General features: G+C 43.6%; 2 protein-coding genes across 7 annotated transcripts in view; one reads left to right on the top strand and one right to left on the bottom strand.

The window, feature by feature from the left end:
* LOC115108482 (ras-specific guanine nucleotide-releasing factor RalGPS2) overlaps nucleotides 1-23,634 on the top strand; it is a 155,832-nt gene that overhangs the window by 54,197 nt on the left and 78,001 nt on the right. For all 6 annotated transcript variants that reach the window (XR_003860348.2, XM_029632858.2, XM_029632860.2 and 3 more), the window contains 4 exons: nucleotides 13,327-13,410; nucleotides 16,236-16,325; nucleotides 16,475-16,567; nucleotides 17,836-17,962. Coding sequence is in view for 5 of the 6 variants with exons in the window: in XM_029632858.2 (XP_029488718.1) it covers nucleotides 13,327-13,410; nucleotides 16,236-16,325; nucleotides 16,475-16,567; nucleotides 17,836-17,962 (394 nt within the window). In the remaining variant the exon portion in view is untranslated. The remainder of the gene's footprint in view (nucleotides 1-13,326; nucleotides 13,411-16,235; nucleotides 16,326-16,474; nucleotides 16,568-17,835; nucleotides 17,963-23,634) is intronic.
* The window catches only part of LOC115108483 (angiopoietin-related protein 1-like), a 44,126-nt gene continuing 43,248 nt past the window's right edge, over nucleotides 22,757-23,634 (bottom strand). The window contains exon 7 of the mRNA XM_029632862.1: nucleotides 22,757-23,458. Coding sequence (XP_029488722.1) covers nucleotides 23,271-23,458 — 188 coding nt within the window. The 3' untranslated portion in view covers nucleotides 22,757-23,270. The remainder of the gene's footprint in view (nucleotides 23,459-23,634) is intronic.

Raw genomic sequence — 23,634 nt, forward strand, 5'->3', positions numbered from 1 at the left:
TGAATAATTTTAATGGAACATGACATGGCACGTTTTACGTAGCAATGAAAGTAGGGCTGTGACGATACCAGTATCAATTTTTTTCTTCTTGTCAACAATGAAACCCCCAAACTCTTTGGTCCTTGTAAAAACCTAGCGTATGTGAAATATTGTGTGCTATAGCTTGGAAAATAAATGTGACTCTGACATGTTTGTTTCCAACATTAGGTCTGTTTTCTGAAAGAAGTTAAATCAGCGTCGTGTTTTGTTTCCTTGCCGCAATACTAACGAGTCTCGCAATACTGGTATCGTCCTGGCCCTAAATGAAAGCTGATACTACTAATATTAATAACCTTGTCCAAACTAAGACTTGGCACACTACATGGAAGTCTGTTTTCCATGAAGTGATGCCTTGAAAGTCTTATCCAGACCAGTGATGTACTAGTTTAACCGTTTAACCGTGGATCACTTATCATCTTTAGTCTGTCTCAACTGTACCTTTTTCTCACAACACAAGACCCTCTAAGACATTAATGTTGACGTCTTGCATGAACTCAGCAAATAAAGTAACGTCCTCTCATGGTCAACTGTTTATTTTCAGCAAACTTAACATGTGTAAGTATTTGTATGAACATAAGATTCAACAACTGAGACATAAACTGAACAAGTTCCACAGACATGTGACTAACAGAAATCAAAATCAAAAGTAACCGTCAGTATCTGGTGTGGCCACCAGCTGCATTAAGTACTGCAGTGCATCTCCTCCTCATGGACGGCACCAGATTTGCCAGTTCTTGCTGTGAGATGTTACCCCACACTTCCACCAAGGCACCTGCATGTTCCCAGACTTTTCTGGGAGGGAATGGCCCTAGCCCTCACCCTCCGATCCAACAGGTCCCAGACGTGCTCAATGAGATTGAGATCTGGGTTTTTCGCTGGCCATGGCAGAACACCGACATTCCTGTCTTGCAGATAATCTCCCACAGAACGAACAGTAAGGCTGATTGCATTGTCATGCTGGAGGGTCATGTCAGGATGAGCTTGCGGAAAGGGTACCACATGAGGGAGGAGGATGTCTTCCCTGTAACGCACAGCGTTGAGATTGCCTGCAATGACAACAAGCTCAGTCCGAAGATGCTGTGACACACCGCCCCAGACCATGACGTACCCTCCACCTCAATCGATCCCGCTCCAGAGTACAGGCCTCGGTGTAACGCTCATTCCTTTGACGATAAACGCAAATCCGACCATCACCCCTGGTGAGACAAAACCACGACTCGTCAGTTAAGAGCACTTTTTGCCAGTCCTGTCTGGTCCAGCGACGGTGGGTGTGTGCCCATGACGTCTGGTGAGGACCTGCCTTACAACAGGCCTACAAGCCCTCAGTCCAGCCTCTCTCAGCCTATTGCTGACAGTCTGAGCACTGATGGAGGGATTGTGCGTTCCTGGTGTAACTCGGGCAGTTGTTGTTGCCATCCTGTACCTGTCATGCAGGTGTGATGTTTGTATGTACTGATCCTGTGCAGGTGTTGTTACATCTGGTCTGCCACTGTGAGGACGATCAGCTGTCCGTCCTGTCTCCCTGTAGTGCTGTCTTAGGCTTCTCACAGTACGGACATTGCAATTTATTGCCCTGGCCACATCTGCAGTCCTCATGCCTCCTTGCAGCATGCCTAAGGCACGTTCACGCAGATGAGCAGGGACCCTGGGTATCTTTCTTTTGGTGTTTTTCAGAGTCAGTAGAAAGGCCTCTAGTGTCCTAAGTTTTCATAACTGTGATCTTAATTTCCTATCATCTGTAAACTGTTAGTGTCTTAACTTCTTGCGTCGAGCCAACCCGGATCCGGGATCGTGACTACATCCTCAAGCCCATTACCATAACGCAACGTTAACTATTCATGAAAATCGCAAATGAAATGAAATCAATATGCTAGCTCTCAAGCTTAGCCTTTTGTTAACAACACTGTCATCTCAGATTTTCAAAAATATGCTTCTCAGCCATAGCAAAACTAGCATTTAGCATTAGCATTTAGCATTAGCAGGCAACATTTTCACAAAAACCAGAAAAACATTCAAAGAAATCATTTACCTTTGAAGAACTTCGGATGTTTTCAATGAGGAGACTCAGTTAGATAGCAAATGTTTATTTGTGCAGGAGAAATCGGTCCGTTTTCTGCGTCATGTTTGGCTACCAAAAAAACGAAAATTCAGTTATAAAAACGCCTAACTTTTTCCAAAATAACTCCATAATATCGACTGAAACGTGGCAAACGTTGTTTAGAATCAATCCTCAAGGTGTTTTTCTACATATCTTTTCAAAGATATATCGTTCGTGGAAGTGTGCTTCTCCCTCTGAATCGCATGTGAAAATGATTGCAGCTGAGAATTACGCACAAATTTAGACAAAGGACACCGGGTGGACTCCTGGCAAATGTAGTCTCTTATGGCCAATCTTCCAATGATATGCCTACAAATACGTCACAATGCTGCAGACATCTTGGACAAACGGCAGAGAGCATAGGCTCGTTCACGGCACATTCACAGCCATATAAGGAGACGATAGAAAACCAGAGCTTCAAAACTTTCATCTTGGTTTCGCCTGTAGCATGAGTTCCGTGGCACTCACAGATAATATCTTTGCAGTTTTGAACATGTCAGTGTTTTCTTTCTAAAGCTGCCAATTATATGCATAGTCGAGCATCTTTTCGTGACAAAATATTGCGCATAAAACGGGAACGTTTTTTTAATCCAATAATGAAATAGCGCCCCCATAGCTTCAACTGGTTAACGACTGTTCCACTGGTGCATATCCATTAATTGTTTATGGTTCATTGAACAAGCATGGTAAACAGTGTTTAAACCCTTTACAATTAAGCTCTGTGAAGTTATTTGGATTTTTACGAATTATCTTTGAAAGACCGGGCCCTGAAAAAGGGACGTTTTTAGTTTTTTGCTGTGTTTATAATTAGTAATGAACAAATAAGTCACTTTTTCCTACCAATATTTTAAAGCTGTCCTGATCATTGGTTACGCTGTAATAATGCTTTTATAACAAGGTTTATGAATGCTATGACCCTTATTGGGAAAGCAGGCAGCAGAGCTAACTAGCCAATAGTTTGACTATTGCGTCATGGAAAAAATGTATTCTGCTGGACTGTAAGTAGAAGGCAGCAGTATATCTGTATCAGCCGTCTGGTATGTTTAATCTCATGTTATGGCGTAATATTCTCACTGGGCCGCCAACTTCTTAACTGTAAATAGCTCTGTATAATGAGATATGACCCGAGGCTTTATATTGGTATCGCTGTTTTAGAATATACTTCTCTAATCAGCATAAAACACATTGTAACTGTGTGTGTGAGTGCATGTTGGTTGCATTGAAGAGCAGACCGCTTGGGATCAGCCTTCTCATAGCAGAGTGATTAAATCCAACATTATTGCTTTTATTCCAGGACACCGTGGCCCGTTAACAAGAATGTTTTTTCCAAAACTGCCGTGTCTGCCTTTGTGGGATTACAGCAGACATGACTATTATGGTTGTGATGCAATATGCATGAACAGGTGGATGGAGGTGAGCCTGGAATGAAGGCTTCTCCCTAGAGGCAGCAAGAGAGGTGGAGATAGATGGTGCTACTCACAACCAAGCCACAGAGAGAAGAATGTAATGATGGACTGTTTTATCTGTAGTACTGTGAGTGTCTTCTCTTAGATGGCCATGTCTACCTGTCCAGTAGAACAGGGAATCATCCTCCATCTATTCATCATGTGTCCTGCTCTGAATGATTCACCTCACGGTGTTCTCCCCGGTATCAGTGGTAGCTGTTAGGCCATAGGAGGAAGAAGAAGAAAATGACAGCGACATCCTGGTCTGTCTCCCTCAACAGCTGCTGGAGCTGTTTTCTGGGAAATGGAAAAATGTTACAAAAAGAAAGACTGGTTCATAGAGAGAGGGAGGAAAGGGGAGAGGGAAAGAAAAGTTGTTGAGCTGCTGAGAACCTGTAACTGAAGCAATGTCTAGTCTAGTTTACAAGTGTTGTTAAATTCAAAGTTAGTTCTAGCAGAGGCCTGTATTTTTTGTTTTGCTTGGATGAGTGTGACATGGGTCTGACTGGATCCTGGCTGGAGAACGGGCAATGATACAGAGGGGAGAGGATACTCCGGTAGAGGCTGCAGACAGACCCCTGGCTCAGGAGATGGGCGGTGTCCCACTAGACCCTGTCACCTGCAGAGATCACCTCATCCTGTATCTGTTCTCTCTCTCTCTCCCCCACCCCTCCATCTCTCTGTAGCTCCGTCTTGTTCCATATGCTCAGTGATGGCTGTCTGTTCTGGGGCTGAAACATGAACAGAACATGAGAGGAAAAGAGTAATGTTTTTACCCTGTGGTTACATAAACGGCATTAGAAGTAAATTATGTTTTGTCAGGAAGAGATTTTTGGCTTGTAGGGAAGCGGCATCACTGACATTTGAATACGTACCACTGAGATGTATGCCACTTCTCTTAGAAGTCTGTACCCAGCACACACAGACACTCACTGGAAATAGAATACACACTCAACTTCTAGTTTAAACATGGCACACACACAGGCAGTGTGTTGCTTTTAAAAACAGAGATTATTTGAGTAGAGCATTTCAGCTTACTGTGTGTTTATTTGTGTCCACTCACGTTGTTCCTCTCCTACCATTTTATGAGCCATGACATTACCTGTGTGGAAAAGTGAACAGAGCCTGGTTTCCCTCTAGTGATGGAACTTTCCTTCAATATGATTGAAATAGACCTATTGTTTATAAACTGAGTGTACAAAACATTCAAATCAAATTTGATTTGTCACATACACATGGTTAGCAGATGTTAATACGAGTGTAGCGAAATGCTTGTGCTTCTAGTTCCGTCAATGCAGTAATAACCAACGAGTAATCTAACCTAACAATTCCACAACTACTACCTTATACACACAAGTGTAAAGGGATACAGAATATGTACATAAAAATATGAATGAGTGATGGTACAGAACGGCATAGGCAAGATGCAGTAGATGGTATCGAGTACAGTATATACATATGAGATGAGTAATGTAGGGTATGTAAACAGTATATTAAGTGGCATTGTTTAAAGTGGCTAGTGATACATTTTTTACATCAATTTCCATTATTAAAGTGAGCTGGAGTTGAGTCAATATGTTGTCAGCAGCCACTCAATGCTAGTGGTGGCTGTTTAACAGTCTGATGGCCTTGAGATAGAAGCAGTTTTTCAGTCTCTCGGTCCCTGCTTTGATGCACCTGTACTGACCTCGCCTTCTGGATGATAGCGGGGTGAACAGGCAGTGGCTCAGGGGGTTGTTGTCCTTGATGATCTTTAAGACCTTCCTGTGACATCGGGTGGTGTAGGTGTCCTGGAGGGCAGGTAGTTTGCCCCCAGTGATTCGTTGTGCAGACCTCACTACCCTCTGGAGAGCCTTGCGGTTGTGGGCGCAGCAGTTGCCATACCAGGCGGTGATACAGCCCGACAGGATGCTCTTGATTGTGCATCTGTAGAAGTTTGAGTGCTTTGGTGACGAGCTGAATTTCTTCAGCCTCCTGAGGTTGAAGAGGCGCTGCTGCTCCTTCTTCACAACGCTGTCTGTGTGGGTGGACCAATTCAGTTTGTCCGTGATGTGTACGCAGAGGAATTTAAAACCATCTTACTACCCTCTCCACTACTCTCCCTCTGCTGTTTCCTGAAGTCCACAATCATCTCCTTTTTGTTGACGTTGAGTGTGAGGTTACTTTCCTGACACCACACTCTGAGGGCCCTCATCACCTCCATGTAGGCTGTCTCGTCGTTGTTGGTAATCAAGCCTACCACTGTAGTGTCGTCCGCACACTTGATGATTGAGTTGGAGGCGTGCATGGCCACACAGTCGTGGGCGAACAGGGAGTACAGGAGAGGGCTCAGAATGCACCCTTGTGGGGCCCCAGTGTTGTGGATCAGTGGGGTGGAGATGTTGTTACCTACCCTCACCATCCGGGGGCGGCCCGTCAGGAAGTCCAGTACCCAGTTGCACAGGGTGGGGTCGAGACCCAGGGTCTCAAGCTTGATGACGAGTTTGGAGGGTACTATGGTGTTAAATGCTGAGCTGTAGTCGATGAACAGCATTCTCACATAGGTATTCCTCTTGTCCAAATGGGATAGGGCAGTGTGGTTGCGATTGCGTCGTCTGTGGACCTATTGGGGCGGTACGAAAATTGGAGTGGGTCTAGGGTGTCAGGTAGGGTGGAGTAGTCTCTCTCTCAGCACTTCATGATGACGGAAGTGAGTGCTAGTGGTAGTCGTTTAGCTCCGTTACTTAGCTTTCTTGGGATTGATTGAATATGTCCGTAAACACACCAGCCAGCTGGTCTGCGCATTTTCTGAGAACGCGGCTGGGGATACCGTCTGGGCCTGCAGCCTTGCGAGGGTTAACACGTTTAAATGTTTTACTCACGTCGGCTGCAGTGAAGGAGAGTCCGCAGGTTTTGGTAGCGGGCTGTGTCAGTGGCGCACTGTATTGTCCTCAGAGCGAGCAAATAAGTTATTTAGTCTGTCTGGGAGCAAGACTTCCTGGTCTGCGACGGGGCTGGTTTTCTTTTTGTAATCCGTGATTGACTGTAGACCCTGCCACATACCTCTTGTGTCTAAGCCGTTGAATTGCAACTCTACTTTGTCTCTTTACTGACGCTTAGCTTGTTTGATTGCCTTGCGGAGGGAATAGCTACACTGTTTGTATTCGGTCATGTTTCCGGTCACCTTGCCCTGGTTAAAAGCAGTGGTTCGCGGTTTCAGTATCGCGCGAATGCTGCCATCAATCCACGGTTTCTGGTTTGGGAATGTTTTAATAGTTGCTGTGGGTACGACATCGCCGATGCACTTTCTTTTGAACTCTCTCACCGAATCAGCGTATTTGTCAATGTTGTTGTTTGTCGCAATGTGGAACATAACCCAATCCACGTGATCGAAGTAGTCATGAAGTGTGGAATCAGATTGGTTGGACCAGCGTTGAACAGACCTGAGCGCGAGACCTTCTTATTTGAGTTTCTGTCTGTAGGCTGGAAGCAACAAAATGGAGTCGTGGTCAGCTTTTCTGAAAGGAAGGCGGGGGAGGGCCTTGTATGCGTTGCGGAAGTTAAAATAACAATGATCCAGGGTTTTACCAGCCCTGGTTTCGCAATCGATATGCTGATAGAATTTAGGGAGTCTTGTTTTCAGATTAGCCTTGTTAAAATCCCCAGCTACAATGAATGCAGCCTCAGGATATGTGGTGTTGTGTCTTTGGCTATGCCGGATTAAGTGATATGACATGCTATTCTATAAAATAATTTCTCCGTAATTAATAACACCTGATTGAGCTAATCATGTAAATGTAATTAACCAAAGAGTCGGGCACCACAAAATAATATTTATAGAGCTGTTATCTTCCGAATAAACTCTTAGACCTAGTAATAATTTACATCAATAGCAGTCAACATTAATCTTCATCTTACTTCAGTCTCATAATCTGAAAGTTGTAAATTCTTGGTTATCTGCAAGAACCCTGGCTAACAATTTTGAATCAGCAATACAAAATTGGGTTTAATTATTTATTTAATAAATACCTAACTAATCACACAGAATTCACATACACACAATTAATCATAACGTGATTACAAATGACATCTTAAAGGAAAATGTCCCTAGCGGGCGGAACTGATATGACAGCTTGTTACACAAAGGAAAAGGGGATGGATTGAGTGAAAGAGCGGGAGACTGAGGAACAAAGGGAAAAAGCTAGGCTATCGTAAATACAGTATCTTATGCATTCTAAATTACCGCCCATTTGGAAAAGGAAAATGCAAAAAATATTTACTCTGAGCTGCGCTTCAGTATGTTGGTGGTAGATGGAAGACCGTGTTGCCAAACCGAGTCCTCTGTCCTTTGAAGAATCTCTGGTGGTCACTTGGATAAGTTGTAGTAACATCGTTGTGTGGTAGATGGAATACTCTCTGTTCTTTCCTTACCTGCGTTTGCAGCTGCGGTCGCTAACTCAACGTCTAGGAGGTATCACTTCTGTTGTGAAATAAGAGTTCAAAATTCATACCAGTCGCAACCAAAGCTCATGCTGATGTTGGCTTCGTTCTGTAGTTATTATCTGAACCATTCTGACATAGGACCGTCATCATCGGAACAGGAAGTTAAGTTGTCGTCAAGGCTTTATATAGGAAGGGAGAAAAGGGGTGTGTGACAGTTTACAACCTCTGTCTCTTCACGTGGGCGGGCCACTGAGTGAGCAGCCCTAACTTATGAAAACCCACATCTCACATTTTAGAAGGTAAAATCACATTTCATCCCATCACAAATGATTTCATATTCAAACATTTAAATTGAACAACAATTCCATGTGAATCCGATAACTCGGATGTGTAGACTTTCCACTGTAGAGTTTGTCATCTTATCATTGATGAGAATGTCTCAGATGACAATCGAACTGACATCGTATTCCTTAAGTACCACCGCATATGTTCAATTGTTCAGAATATAATTCATTTCCCCCCACATTCTGACTTTCCCAGAATCTCTGTTAACCAAGGGTTTTGCAAATGTAACCTCAGTAGGGTAGAGAGGAAAAAGGCGGGGAAGAGGTATTTATGACGGTCATAAACCTATCCCCCAGGCCAACGTCATGACAGTGGTTTCCAGTTTACAATGAGTCAAATAAAGTTTGTCCAGGGCCTTCGATGTGTCTGCTTGGGGGGGGAATATATACGGCCGACATTTGATTGTGAGGAATTCTAAGTCGGGTGAACAGATGGACTGTATGTTGTTATGATCACGTCTCGTTAATCATAAGGCATACCCACCCGCCCCTCTTCTTACCAGAAAGATGCTTGTTTCTGTTGGCGCGATGCGTGAAGATACCAGCTTGCTGCACCGACTCCAATAGCGTCTCTCCAGTGAGCCATGTTTCCGTGAAGCAAAGAACGTTAGTCTCTGATGTCTCCCTGGAAGGCAACCCTTGCTCAGATTTCATCAACCTTGTTGTCAAGAGACTGGACATTGGCGAGTAGTATGGTAGGGAGTGGTGCGCAATGTGCCCGTCTCCGGAGCCTGACCAGAAGACCGCTTCGTTTGTCCCTTTTACGTCGACGTTGTTTAGGTTCGCTGGCTGGGATCCGATCCATTGTCCTGGGTGGATGGCAAAACACAGGATTTGCTTCGGGAAAGTCATATTCCTGGTTGTAATGATGGCGAGTTGACGTGAGTTGAGTTGAGTGGTGTGAAGCAGCCGTTACATTACGAGCGTTTTCAAGTGCAACATTAACGATGGTTTGATTAACGGTAGTGATTTAACAATGCTCCTACGAAGGATATAGCGATGAACTTAGCCTGAAGATGCTTTTGGGAAACCGGCCCAGGACAGTAGTAAAACATGCACTATAGGCATTATGGACGCAGTGTCTCTGGGAAACTCATCTCCTACACATCACATAAAACTAGGTATGTAGGGATGCATACATATTCGCAGGATATGAGCTAACCACCATAAGACTAGCCAATAGGGGGCTGGAATGTAGGGCTTCTCAGCTGTAGCTAATGCCCCCCCCCCCCCTCACTCACTCTAACCCCCTCTCTCTCCCTCATCCCACTCTTCTCAGCTGTAGCTGATGCCCCCCTCACTCTCTTTAACCCCCTCTATCCCCCTCATCCCACTCTTCTCAGCTGTAGTTAATGCCCCCTCACTCTCTCTAACCCACTCTTCTCAGCTGTAGCTAATGCCCCCCCCCCCTCTCTCTAACCCCTCTCTCTCCCTCATCCCACTCTTCTCAGCTGTAGCTAATGCCCCCACTCTCTCTAACCCCCCCTCTCTCTCCCTCATTTCGCTGTGTGTGTGTACTTGAAAATGCATGCTGTGGACTCATCCTTGTGTTAGCCAGAGCTGTGTACTTTACTGTATGTCTGATGTAGCGATGGAAAGCTTTGAGGTGAGGGTAGGGCTGGGATCAACCAACTGCCAAGGCAACCAGTGCCTTTTCAAGTAATGATTCAGAATTTGTTGTAAAAAGCTATTTTTCTGCTTTAATCTCAGTCATTGGCACCAATTCAACAATGTTATGGCACAGACATGACCACGTGACAATTGAAAGTAACGCAACAGCTATGTGGTAGGTTAATATCATTGATTGATTCTGACTGATTGATTCTGGTACTTGATCTCTAGGCCTTGACGATGTGGAAACTAGTGAAACCCATCTAAGAAGGTTTTTACAGAGTAGATCTTAGTCGCACAATTTTACGTCTAACTATATTTGGTTCAGTATTTCTCAATGAAAACAATTGCATTAAAACGAGTAATCTCGTCATTACTGAAGAATCCCTGATGTTCAGTGGCGTGGCGTGCCGTGGGTCTGGGGCCTGGGCCTTCAGTGAGGTCCTACACAGTCCCACCCGAATTAATCCACCTCTTATTGCCATCATTATGATGCCATGGCTCTGGACACTATACATTTAGACAGAAACGCAGTATAACCAGGCGTTGCGTCGCACCCAAAGCAGTTTCACCGTGATGATAAAGACATAACTATTCACTGAAAATAAAAGAAAGAAAACAAATAATTTGCAACATAGGCTATTTGCCATTTTATTTTGCCAATATATAGGCTATTTAATATTAATGAAATAAAATGCGAAACATACATACACATTTAATAAAAAATAAAATGCATTGTATGCCTACTCACCAAAGACGGATTATTTGAACACAAAATCCATCCTCCTCCTTTCTTTCCTCAAGAAGACTTCAATGACTCAGTCAGTTGTACAGTCTTATCTGTGCGTTTTAGTTCCACCAATAAGTCCTTTTCTATCGACATGGAGGCTAATGCTGAAAGCTGAGTCTGTCCAGTAGCATTTCTGGAATACGTTTTGATTCGCTTTAAGGCCGAGAATGGCTGCCCGACAGAAGCCGTGGACACAGGGATAGTCACTGTCACACATGCCAATGTGTAAAGTTGCCCCATGTCCTCATTCAGATTTTTCTGCTTAAGGAAATCAAGGAGATCAGAGGGACGTTTCCCTTCAAAATCAGTCATAGCATACATTACAGTCAGTTCTGTTTTTTACTTTGATAGGTCGAACATTGTTCCGTGACTCTCTGTTATGCTGGAGAAGGCTGTTTGCGGGATTTTTTTCCGGTAGGTCTGAAAGTGCTGGGGGTCCAGGAGGGAGAGAAACATTAATTTTTCGTGTTCTTGAAATCTGTTTCGTATCTGGCAAAGAATGTTGTCCAGAATATTGCTGTGGAGTTGTTGGTAGTATGTGTAAGGGTCTCTGCGTGCGCTGGGTGAACTTGAGATGCGCGCTGTGTCATCGTAGATTTGACTGAACCCGCGCCTCTCTCGCTCAATTGTAATAATAGGCATTCCCAGCAGTGCAGTTTGCAGTGCTTCTCAGAGCCTGTGAGCCATTGATAGCGCTCGTAGTTGGAACTTTGAAAGTGGCGAACGAACCCCTTTCCCGCCTGTGACAGGCTTTGTAGCGTCGGCGTCGGGCGACCTCTCCTTACAATGTCTAACTTTTCTTGAAAAGTTTGTCTTGAGAATGGCGTTATAATTATATCCTCGACCAAATCGATATCTTCTCTTCCTTCCGCCATTGTGGGTTGAAAAAACAGCTTAGTAGTACGCGAATTAATTTGTTTATCAAATTCAGTTTCCTAGTTCTGAGGTTCTGCATAGGACCTGCCTCTCAATATTGGTAATCCAATCAAAAGACGAGCACGCACTACGCCTGCTAGCTGGCTCCTGTGTAACACTGGAGCCAGCCAGCAGGCATACAATAGTCAACTCTAAAGCTGATTGGTTGACACAATTTTAATTTCCATTCACTTTAAGCTACAAGCGCCCGCACTGTTGATTCTGAAGGCCTGAGGGCAGATTTTAGACCCCTGGCAACACATGATGGCTGAATATGATTGGATAAAAGATCTAACATAAAGACCAGCCCTCCAAATCTCAACCTGGGGCTGGAAGCAGTGCAACCAAGAGGTAAGCTATGAAATGAAGAGTATAACTCTTACTCTGGGGAATAATTTAATACATATTTGTGGGAAAATATATTTAAACAAAATATATATTCTGATTATATTTAGGCCATTATGCTGGCCCTGACGGCCTACCACTGCTGATGTTGAACAATCACAGACGAAAGGGCGTGGACTTGTTCGGGCAGCCAAAAAGGTTGTCTGCCCGAACAACCGGAAAAAAACCTTAACGACGTCCAAAACTAATAAAAACATCACAATGTCATCATATATGCACAAACTCATCAGAACTCTTTCGGCTGGGAGGCATGCAGATGCCTTTAGTCAGTCTCCCAATGGCATATCCCCATGTGGGAGCCTTTATTAGGAGATGGGGAAGGAGAACACTGGAGGCGTGAATAACAAGAGCGGGATAGAGGGGTTGAGAGACAGGTAGAGGTGAGAGCAGGTGAGAGTGTAGGTTAACTGAATGAGTCGTAAGCGATTTAACTACTGGGCTCACACACACACACACACACACACACGGTTCTCTCTTAGTGGTGTGGAGTCTGTCAGGGCAGCAGTGTAACAGTTTACTGAGGCCTGCTGAAAGCTGCTGTCAGGAGGCTCTGGACTCCTCACCACCTCGCTCTCTCTCTCCACTCCGACCCGCCAACTTCTACTTGTTCCCCTTCAAACACACACAGGGACATTGCGTATGTTTCTTTGTGACGGCTCACTGGCCTGGGGAGGGGTGGTGGAGGAGGTTGCCTCCAGACAGCCAGTGTTAGAGGAGGTCATCAGGAGAGTAGTTCAGCTGATTAGTAGAGATTACACCACATTTTCCTACTCTTCAATCAATTTGTCCCTGATAATATCCCTGGCCCCTGATCCAGTCTGCTGTGCCCAGAGAAGTCTCTCTTCCCCTGCTGTCTGTGTGTGTGGTCTCGGCCCTCAGGGCTGGTACAGGGTCTGTCCAAGGGCACTAGTATCTGATTACTGGGATGATTGTTCACCCTCTGCTCTGAGGAAGCACAAGGTGGTGCAGAGTTTGATAGATTTGATTTTAATTTATTCGGTAGTTAAAAGTAGTATGCTGTTCAGCTGGAGGGAACGTTGGTGTTTCTATATGTCCTGTACACCTCTCTCTGAACTGTTAAGAACAAACTTGTTTTGTCTTTTGTGGAAAACATGAACTCTTTACTACGTTCAAGACCAACTGTGAAAGTTGTTTAAATCTGTGTGTGACTGCTTTAGGATCTGTTGTGTGTTTTGGGTGTGTCATGTCAATCTGACAGACACACACTATCACTTAACTGGGTGTTTGTGTGTTTAGGAGCTGTCGAGTTGTGGCTGGAACAAGAAGGAGAAGCACAGCTCTGCTCCCAATGCTGTGGCCTTCACCCGCAGATTCAACCAGGTAACACACACACACACACACACACACAGAGAGGCAGGCAGAAAAGCGGGGGGTGGACAGGGGGCGTAATGTACCCCTAGAGCTGAGTAATGAACCTTCAGTCTTGGCTAGCAGGTAATGGAGCGATTACATCCTCTCTTCACCACATCCCAAATCATCCCCTCTTCCCTAATCCTTTGTTTTGGAGCTTGGAGGATGTCATGGTAACAAAACGTACCTCCTGCTGACTTGTTGACTCATCTCCTATAGGGAACACACACTCAAACCCCGTCTGTCTCATTGTTTAGCCTCATCAGACTGATATGGCTAATGAAGGCTCAGAAGAGACCTTAGACTCCTTCCCTCACTCTCTCTGGTGTTCAACTGTTTGGACACATTTCTTTGTGGTCTGAGAATGTGTTTGTGCATGTTTTTGTGTGTGTGTGGCCCGCACTCAGTGCCCTGTGAAGTCATACAAGGTTGAAGAGGGGTAGAGAAAGTTCTGGGTGGATGGTGCCTGAGAGGAGGCTGTTTCCTAAACCTAGTCCAGTTTCCCATAATGTAGGATCAGACTCTTTAGGTGGGTCACAGCCAGTACTACCGGGTGGCTACTTTTAGACCGGGTCATGGTTTGAATTACACTTCAGTTTGTTTAGTGAGTCACTAGAAGTAGTTTCTGTTCTATAGATTTTTTTATTTTATTATATCGCTGTGAATGTTATTTAAGGTGACATTTGTCTTATATTAACATTACGTTTGAAGGGGGGGGGGGGGGAGTGAGTTTCGGGAATGTTCTCTCGTGTAGCCTACCAGGACGTTTAGAATTAGTGTCATCTCTAACAAACACTCACCAGACAAGGTTGAGCTAGTGATGTTTAGGTATCTAGTCTAGATCTATACAAACGTTGAAGGCATCAGCCACTAACCTAACCCGAGCCAGGCCCAGCTGTAGCCTCTTCAGCACTCCTTACCCAGGCAGTGAGAGAGGGAGCTATCGTAAACTGCTTTTGAGGGACTCAGCCATATTACAGAGCTAATCCACAGCTATCAGCTGGTGTTTCTGTTCCATACTATTTATGATGAAACAGCAGAGCTTTATAAGACCATAAACACTACAGGAAAGACAACTAAGAGCCTCTGCTTTTTCCTCTGGCCTGTAGAGTGCACACACATCGACACACGCAGAGAGAGACAGAGCACCTGTGTTGTAACAGCTGCCAGAAGCAACGGGGTGATTTACAGTGACATGAGGACAGTGTAGTGGCCATATTGGACAGGCCTATAAACCTTCTCTGCTGGGAGTAGTATTACAAGGCTGTTGCAGCTTTAGTTGGATATTATATGAGACTTTAGTGGCTTATAATATCATCACTGACCGCTGTGTCTGCACTGCACCTGTGACTGAGGGCAGGTGTATCCGTGCTAGAGGGAATAGCTTGTTCAGGTGAACAGTACTGCCTCACTGTATTATGGGATTAGTTTTATTAGTGGATCTCCATTCTCTCCTCTGTCTCTCTCTGTCTGCTGGTCTTTCTTTTCTCTCTCTTTCTGTTATTTACTGCAGTGTTTTAGATTCTAGCCTGCGCCTCCTGTTTACTATTCCCTTCGTCTTGACTTCCATGGAGCAAAAACACTGACTTTTCTGAGAAGAGGCACTCAAACCAGATGCAGGCCAGTGAATAATTTGACATTTTGAGTCAAGGTGCATGGACATCTCCTGAGCCAGAGGGTAGTGTAGTGGTGTGACTGTAGCACCAATTGTAGGACCCTTTTGGTGTAGTTCATAGCATGCTAGGATTTAGAGTCTAGGCTGTTTGAGAAAAAGTGATTTTCCTACCCTGCAACACTTCAACCACTCTAATATCTTATGTGACTGTGACCCAGTGGGTTTCTATACAGAGCCACCTGCAGTTAGCTAATATCTCACACTGTCCCTCGGTGTGTGTGTGTGTGTGTGGGGGGGGGCAGTTTTGTTAACCAGAGCAACCCATCTCTCCCCCTTCCCATCTTCAGCACAACTCTGCACCATACAGTAGAACCATAGTCTCACACACACACACACACACAACCTCTCTAAAGGTTTGGAGATGGGAAGAGAGAAAGTGAGTGGGAGGAAGAGTGTGACTCCTGGAGAGATGGAGATAAAGCCAGTGAGTGGGAGAGTAGGCAGTGTAAGCGAGTGACGGAGAGTTAGATAAGGGGAGCTATGGTTGCAGAGGTGAAGACTTCAGGGACCATCGGTATTGTGTATAGTTGATGACATTGATGTCTTGGTCTATTACACAGACAGGCTGGACCTATTTCCTTTGTCCTGTGGTTAGGTGACATCAGCGCTCTAGATCTCTCATCTTGGATCTGCCCTGATCTCTCTCTCTCGAACAGTGTACAGACAGCTGTAGACTATAAAAGACTCAGGAGGCCTGATATCAGCTTATTCTTTCCCCATTACTTCTCATCTTTCTTTCCTCTCTCATGAGGGCTGTTGGACCAGATGCTGACTGATTTATTGACCTTATTTGCTTTGCTATGAGAGGAGATCCGTGCATGTGTGAGAGAGAGCTCTTGGCCAATGGCCATTGATGACTCGGTCCGATCACTTTGTTCTGTCTGGGGGTTAACACACAGACAGACGGACCTCATTCACGCACAACGTGTCAGGAACCAAGGCAGGAACATTGTACGGTACCTGATGTTAAATGGCTATTATGGTTAGATCTCAGCCAGCAATCACATTTGAGTGTGTGTGTGTCTTTGTTGGGAAGTGCTCCTTAACCATCGGTCTGCTTTTTGTTCAGCACTTTGTGCTATGCATTTATTGCTGTTGGTTGATTGTTTTGTGTCTCCAGACGACTTTCTGGGTGGTGAGGGAGATCCTGCATGCTCAGACCCTGAAGATCAGAGCTGAGGTACTCAGTCTCTACATCAGAACTGCCAAGGTACACACACTGTACTCTACTGCTTATGCTCTACAGTAGTACTTTGTGAAGCAAGAACCACAGATTCTTGATTCATATTCACGAGTGGACAATAAATATATTGTAATGTGAAAGTGTGTGTATTCATCCGTGTTCTCTGTTCCCAACAGAAACTGTGTGACATAAACAACCTGCATGCAGTGATGGCTGTGGTGTCAGGCCTACAAAGCGCTCCCATCTATAGACTCTCCAAGACATGGGCGGTGAGTTACTGTGTCCCTGCAGCTCAAAACAATGATCTCTAACAGCTCTCTACAAGATGTGTTGACGGTGTGAAGAGCAGTCGCATATGTAAATGGTCCTTTTCTATTTCACCAGTTATTACACTGTGAATACATTGCTGGAATATGTAATGGTCTTGTGTATTGGAAGCATCTGTGCAGAAAACTCAGATCAGAAAAATTTGCAAGAGGGAGCTGTCTGATTCTGATCCATCCACAGACGGACAGAGCCTTGGAGATTAGGGCTGACATAATGACATACTGATGCGGTGATGTCATGGTGGAAATGTAATATTAATGTGAGTGATATAAACCCCAGTAGTCAGCAGTACAGACAGCCAGAAAATCCTCTGGACCACTAGACCTGCCTGGCCAGAGAGACCAGCACACCTGCTCCTAGTCAACACACACACACTCTCTCAAACACACTGTGGATAACTTTAGGCCATGGCCAGAGCAGAACTTATCCCTCATCCAGAGCTCCTGTGGATATCATCAGTAGTGTTATCACGAAGTCTCCTGAGATCCTGCTGAGCTGTTATGACAACTGTTGCAATGTGACTTAAGCATTACGATGATCATACCAGATGCATCGCTATTTACCAGCCACGTTTGTAAGTGTTTTCCAAACAAGCACGTAGAGAGAAAGTTTGCCAAGTGCGAAAGAAAAGCAGTGCTGCTCTCGAATCAGCTTTTGCCATTCAAATCTTACCTTAACATTGGAGTTATTCCACAATACTGATGACAAATCAGCCCCTAGAGCGGTATTACCACCTATGACTGCAAATAGGCTATTGAGGCGGCTTATCGTGCTTACCCGATAATAATGCACTAAATCAGCATTTTATTGTGTTCATGTTGTCCCTCCCTCATGAAACACATTGAGGCAAAAATTTGACAGTAGTCTTGTTGCAAAATATAACTCAATTGATTGAACATGAAATTGATTTCAATATGATTGAACTTGTAGATACTTGCTAGTATCATGGCAAAGTAACAAAATCCAAAGCTAATTTAACTTTTATAGGAAAACAGCCCTAATGTTGGAAGTAAACATCATTGTTGTTATCCAGAGTCGCATCAATTTATTGTTCAAGCTATAGCACATAATATTTTAAAGAACCATTAAGTTAGGTCTGCTTCGTGTTTTCAGTTTTGCCATGGTAAAAATATTGCGATACTGGTGTTGTCACGGCCCTACTAGTATGTTTACAATAACTCAACTCAAACATTTCTCCGTCTGTCTCTAGTTGTTGAGTCGGAAGGACAAAACAATGTTTGAGCGGTTGGAGTATCTCATGGCCAAAGAAGACAACTACAAACGTCTCCGAGACTACATACGCAGCCAGAGCATGAACTCCTGCATACCATACCTGGGTAAGACACACACACACTTCATATTTTAAAGTGACGTTTTCACGAGTCCCCCCCATATTATGTCCCCAGCAATCACCGATAACCACAATCAGATGCACCCACTGGTAAAAGGCATCACAATTTACAGTATACCGTCACTCCACTGTATATTTGTCACTCCACCCTTTTTATCTATATTTCCTCTGCTCCACCCTTTTTATGTATATTTCCTCTGCTCCATCCTTTTTATTTATTTTTCCTCTGCTCCATCCTTTTTATTTATTTTTCCTCTGCTCCACCCTTTTTATGTTTTTTTCCTCTGCTCCATCCTTTATTTATTTTTCCTCTGCTCCATCCTTTTTATCTATATTTCCTCTGCTCCACCCTTTTTATGTATTTTTCCTCTGCTCCATCCTTTTTATTTATTTTTCCTCTGCTCCACCCTTTTTATTTATTTTTCCTCTGCTCCATCCTTTTTATTTATTTTTCCTCTGCTCCACCCTTTTTATTTATTTTTCCTCTGCTCCATCCTTTTTATCTATATTTCCTCTGCTCCACCCTTTTTATGTATTTTTCCTCTGCTCCATCCTTTTTATTTATTTTTCCTCTGCTCCACCCTTTTTATTTATTTTTCCTCTGCTCCATCCTTTTTATGTATTTTTCCTCTGCTCCATCCTTTTTATGTATTTTTCCTCTGCTCCATCCTTTTTATGTTTATTTTCCTCTGCTCCATTCTTTTTATGTTTATTTTCCTCTGCTCCATTCTTTTTATGTTTATTTTCCTCTGCTCCATCCTTTTTATGTTTATTTTCCTCTGCTCCATTATTTTTATGTTTATTTTCTCTGCTCTATTCTTTTTGTATTTTTCCTCTGCTCCAGCCTTTTTATGTGTTTATTTTTCCTCTGCTCCAGCCTTTTTATGTGTTTATTTTTCCTCTGCTCCATCCCTTTTTATGTGTTTATTTTTCCTCTGCTCCATCCCTTTTTGTTTATTTTTCCTCTGCTCCATCCCTTTTTGTTTATTTTTCCTCTGCTCCATCCCTTTTGTTTATTTTTCCTCTGCTCCATCCCTTTTTATGTTTATTTTTCCTCTGCTCCATCCCTTTTATGTTTATTTTTCCTCTGCTCCATCCCTTTTTGTTTATTTTTCCTCTGCTCCATCCCTTTTTGTTTATTTTTTCTCTGCTCCATCCTTTTTATGTTTATTTCCTCTGCTCCATCCTTTTTATGTATTTTTCCTCTGCTCCATCCTTTTTATGTATTTTTCCTCTGCTCCATCCTTTTTATGTATTTTTCCTCTGCTCCATCCTTTTTATGTATTTTTTCCTCTGCTCCAGCCTTTTTATGTATTTTTCCTCTGCTCCAGCCTTTTTGTGTATTTTTCCTCTGCTCCAGCCTTTTTATGTGTGTATTTTTCCTCTGCTCCATCCCTTTTTATGTGTGTATTTTTCCTCTGCTCCATCCCTTTTGTTTATTTTTCCTCTGCTCCATCCTTTTTATGTATATTTCCTCTGCTCCATCCTTTCCTCTCTGGAAGCTGGCAGCCAGACTGTCTGAGCACTAACAAAGCCCAGAAATCCCCTATGAACTACAGCACCATCAATCTTTCTCGCTCTCTCTCTCTCGGTCCTTCTTTCACTCTGTCTCTGTCTGTGTGGTTGTTTTCCTGGATTTTATTGTAGGTCTGTTTTTTTCTACCTGTGTTCTTTGAGGGCTAGATTGAAGGTTTCCTGTTTTATTAAAGCTAAAACCAGACTTCACTCATGTTTTTGGTTCCTGTTGTGGTTCATACAGGATGAATGTGTAAAGCAGGAATCTCTCACACACACACACACACACACACACACACACACACACACACACAGGTGTTAGGGGTTTCTCAGCGCTGTAAAGACAAGAAGTCAGATTGGTGCATGCTGTTTCATAGCATTATATATTTGCATGTATCTTCACACTGTGTGTGTTTGTGTAGAGATCCAGTCATGCTGGTGTCATTTCTGAGCACATTGCATTACGTTTCTCTTTATAGCCTGGCCAGCATCCCTGTCAGAGGCTTTATAGAAGAGAAGTACAATACAACAGAGAGCTAAAACGGTGTGTGTGCACAGGCACATGTGTTTCAGAGTACAGATCTATGTTTTAGGTTTTGTGTGAAAGTTGTGTAGGGTGCTAGGCTGAGCTGCTCTGGCAGACTGGGGGGGAAATGATGCTGTGTGTGTTGTACAGCAGATCTGAAACGCATTAATACTCGGTCATTCTCTACTGCCATAATTCTACCACGTCGTTAGAGAAAGAAACTGAGGGAGAGGATGAGAGAGCGAGGGAGGCACAGTGCTGGCATAGAAGCAGCCATATCCTAAAGTGTGTGTGTGTGTGCAGTGATTTATTGACTTCCCTCTGATTGTTTTCATAGGCTGCGTTCACATAGGCAGCACAATTCTGATCTTTTTTCCACTTAATTTTTTTACCTATCAGATATTTTCAAATCAGCTCTTTTTCAGAGCTGATCTGAATGGTCAAAAGACAAGATTAGTGAAGTGTGTGTTTGTGTGCGTGTTCTGTTTCTGTGTCTTCAGTGGAACCCTGATCCTATGAGAGCTCTTTGTCCACCTGTGATTGTCTCATAAACAGGCAGTAAAGTAGAGGTTTGTTCATCTGAGTGTGTGCAAATCAGAGATGTGTAATACTTATAGTACAAACAGGCTAACAAGCTTGCTCTGTTAACAAGAGGTTGTTCTCATTTGAGGTAGCTGCTGTACCTTACAAAACCCCTCCAGTCAATTTAAAAAACTTTTGTATCTCTTTCCTCCAGCATCTTCACAAGGTCCTTTGCTGCTGTTCTGGGATTGATTTGTACTTTTCGCACCGAAGTACGTTCATCTCTAGGAGACAGAACATGTCTCCTTCCTGAGCGGTATGACGGCTGCGTGGTCCCATGGTGTTTATACTTGCATACTATTGTTTGTACAGATTAATGTGGTACCTTCAGGAGTTTTTAGAAACTACTCCCAAGGATGAACCAAACTTGTGGAGGTCTACAATTTTTTTTCTGAAGTCTTGGCTGATATCTCTTGATTTTCATGATGTCAAGCAAAGAGGCACTGAGTTTGAAGGTAGGCCTTGAAATACATTCACAGGTACACCTCCAATTGACTCAAATTATGTCAATTTGCCTATCAGAAGCTTCTAAAGCCATGGCATCATTTTCTGGAATTTTCCAGGCTGTTTAAAGGCAGTCAATTTAGTGTATGCAAATGTCTGACCCATTGGAATTGTGATACAGTGAATTATAAGTGAAATAATCTGCTTGTAAACAATTGTTGGAAAAATGACTTGTGTCATGCACGAAGTAGATGTCCTAACCGACTTGCCAAAACTAGTTTGTTAACAAGAAAGCTGTGGAGTTGTTGAAAAACGAGTTTTAATGACTCCAACCTGTGTGTATGTAAACTTCCGACTTCAACTGTATGTCTTTGTAAAACTGGAAATCTAGTATTTTACATGGAACGAATGTCCCCCTCCTTCCTCCTGTCTTTTTTCACCCCCCTTACCCTTTTCTCTTCTGTGTCCTTGTCCTTTTTGTCTTCCATCTAGCCGCTATGTTCATGCCCTCGCTATGTTGATCTGTCTGTTAATCTTTCGTTTCCCCTCTACTTCAGTATCATCTTTCCCTATTTTCTTTCTCTCCCTCCATTTTTACATCTTTGTAGCCCAGACTACCAGCTCTCTTTTGCTCGCTCTCTGAACTACAATCAATCAAATATATTTAAAGCCCTTTTTTACATCAGCAGATGTCAGAGTGCTATACAGAGACCATCCAAAAACCCCAAACAGCAAGCAATGCAGATGTAGAACTACAGAAATGTGGTTCTCATTGTTCCTCCTCTCCTTGTCTTTAGAAAAGTGTTCCTGTCCTCCTCTCTCCCCCTCACTTCACCTCCTCTACTCTCCACGGCTGCATTCTTTCATTATGAACTTCTCCATAGAAGACCCATCCTCCATTTTCGCTACTTCTCTGTTCCTTACAGCTCATTCATACAGCGCTGTAATCAAACGTATAATGTAAATGCCAGCTGTGACCGAGCAGGCGTACTAGTTTGACTGACTGTACACCATGTTCACTCAATGTCCTGGATGTTATTGTCTGTTTGCCATGGCGTGGTTGAAGGAGAGACAGACAAGGTGAGTGAGGCATGGTGAGGATAGAGGGTATTTAGAAACCGTTTTATTTAGTATTTAACTACATGGAAAGTGATGGCAGGTATTTACCTCCGTCAACTTGACGTTTGTTTGTACTGATGGGTGTTTTTTTTTTTTTTTTTTTTTTTACTGGAATAAACAGAAAGGCCATACCAGGGTTAACTTGAGCAGGGCGTGACTGACTATACTCATTATAAATATGTTGATAAATAACAGAAGGGAGAGACCATGGAGGAAACATTTGGCTTCAGCAGAATCATACGTCTTAAATTAACTCTCGCAAATAAAACCAAATATATTTACATACCAAAGCGAGGTGGGCTGTTCTCACATCACAAAGCACATTGTTACGATCTGTTTCCTCTCTGTGGGAACCCCGAAACAACAAGCCCAAACAAAGCAAGAGAGAGAGGGGGTGAGAGTTAAATGTACATGAAGACTGTACCAAGTCTTGTCAGCCTGGGGGGGGGGGGGGGGGGGCATGCCTCTCAACCCTTTGACTGTGGAACGTTTTTAACTGATGACATCATAAGGAACTTATTAAATCTTTAGTACGCTGTGAAGAAAGGCATTCACTAGCAACAGACCCAGCTAGAGACGAGCAAAATAAAACGGCAAAATTAACCATTTATTTTCCAGTCAACATGTGTGAAATAAGCATCTGAAATTCCTAATGTAACCACCTTCATAGCGTATTGAAGTTTGATATTGTGGAGGACCATACAGAGTATAACATAGTGACTGTTGTAGAAGGCTGTGGCAGCTAGCTCTGTTAGAGTTCATACTTTGTCTGTCCACTGCTGTCTTTCACAGCACTATCATATGGCTGTCTGGCCATGTTAGAGAGGACTCAATAGAAGCACAGCTGAAACAATAGCAGAACGCTGTGTCATCTTCCCTTCAGAGAGGCTGAAGAAGAACCAGGGTTTCCATGAAGCAGTTTGATTTGGGATTTGGGTCTCTACAGTTAAACAGCTTCTCTGCTCCGCTTAAAAATGTAAGAAAGGAAAAGAATGGGAAGATGATGGGTAGCTTGGTGGAGAAGTTGATACGTCACGGGGTGGGAGGGTTGGGATTAGGATGGGTTAAAGGTCATGGCATAGATAGTGGGGTGGAGACTGTTCCAGGCTCAGTCGATAGGTCGTATCATTATACGGACAGACTTGAGGGAGTACGATCCGCCTCCGTACTCAGCCCAGAAGATTCCATCCTGGAACTTACTGCGGTAAACCCCTCCGCTGTACCACACTCCATTCAGGTTGGTCTGACCACAGGCGTTGTACCACCAACCTCCCTTATGGAAGTGGGCACAGTTACCTAGCGATGGGAGAGGAGGAGAGAAAGGCTTAGTGGTACAGAATATTCTAGTGGTAGTTGTCACTTGAGCAGAGATGTTACAGAGATGGACCACAGTACAGAGAAGCTTTAGCAACAGTGTGCTTGGGAAACTGTAGCATAGCAGTGTGTTGGTGTACTAGTACAGTATTGTACTC

This window comes from Oncorhynchus nerka, linkage group LG24, assembly GCF_034236695.1.
Source record: "Oncorhynchus nerka isolate Pitt River linkage group LG24, Oner_Uvic_2.0, whole genome shotgun sequence".
Classification (NCBI taxonomy): domain Eukaryota; kingdom Metazoa; phylum Chordata; class Actinopteri; order Salmoniformes; family Salmonidae; genus Oncorhynchus; species Oncorhynchus nerka.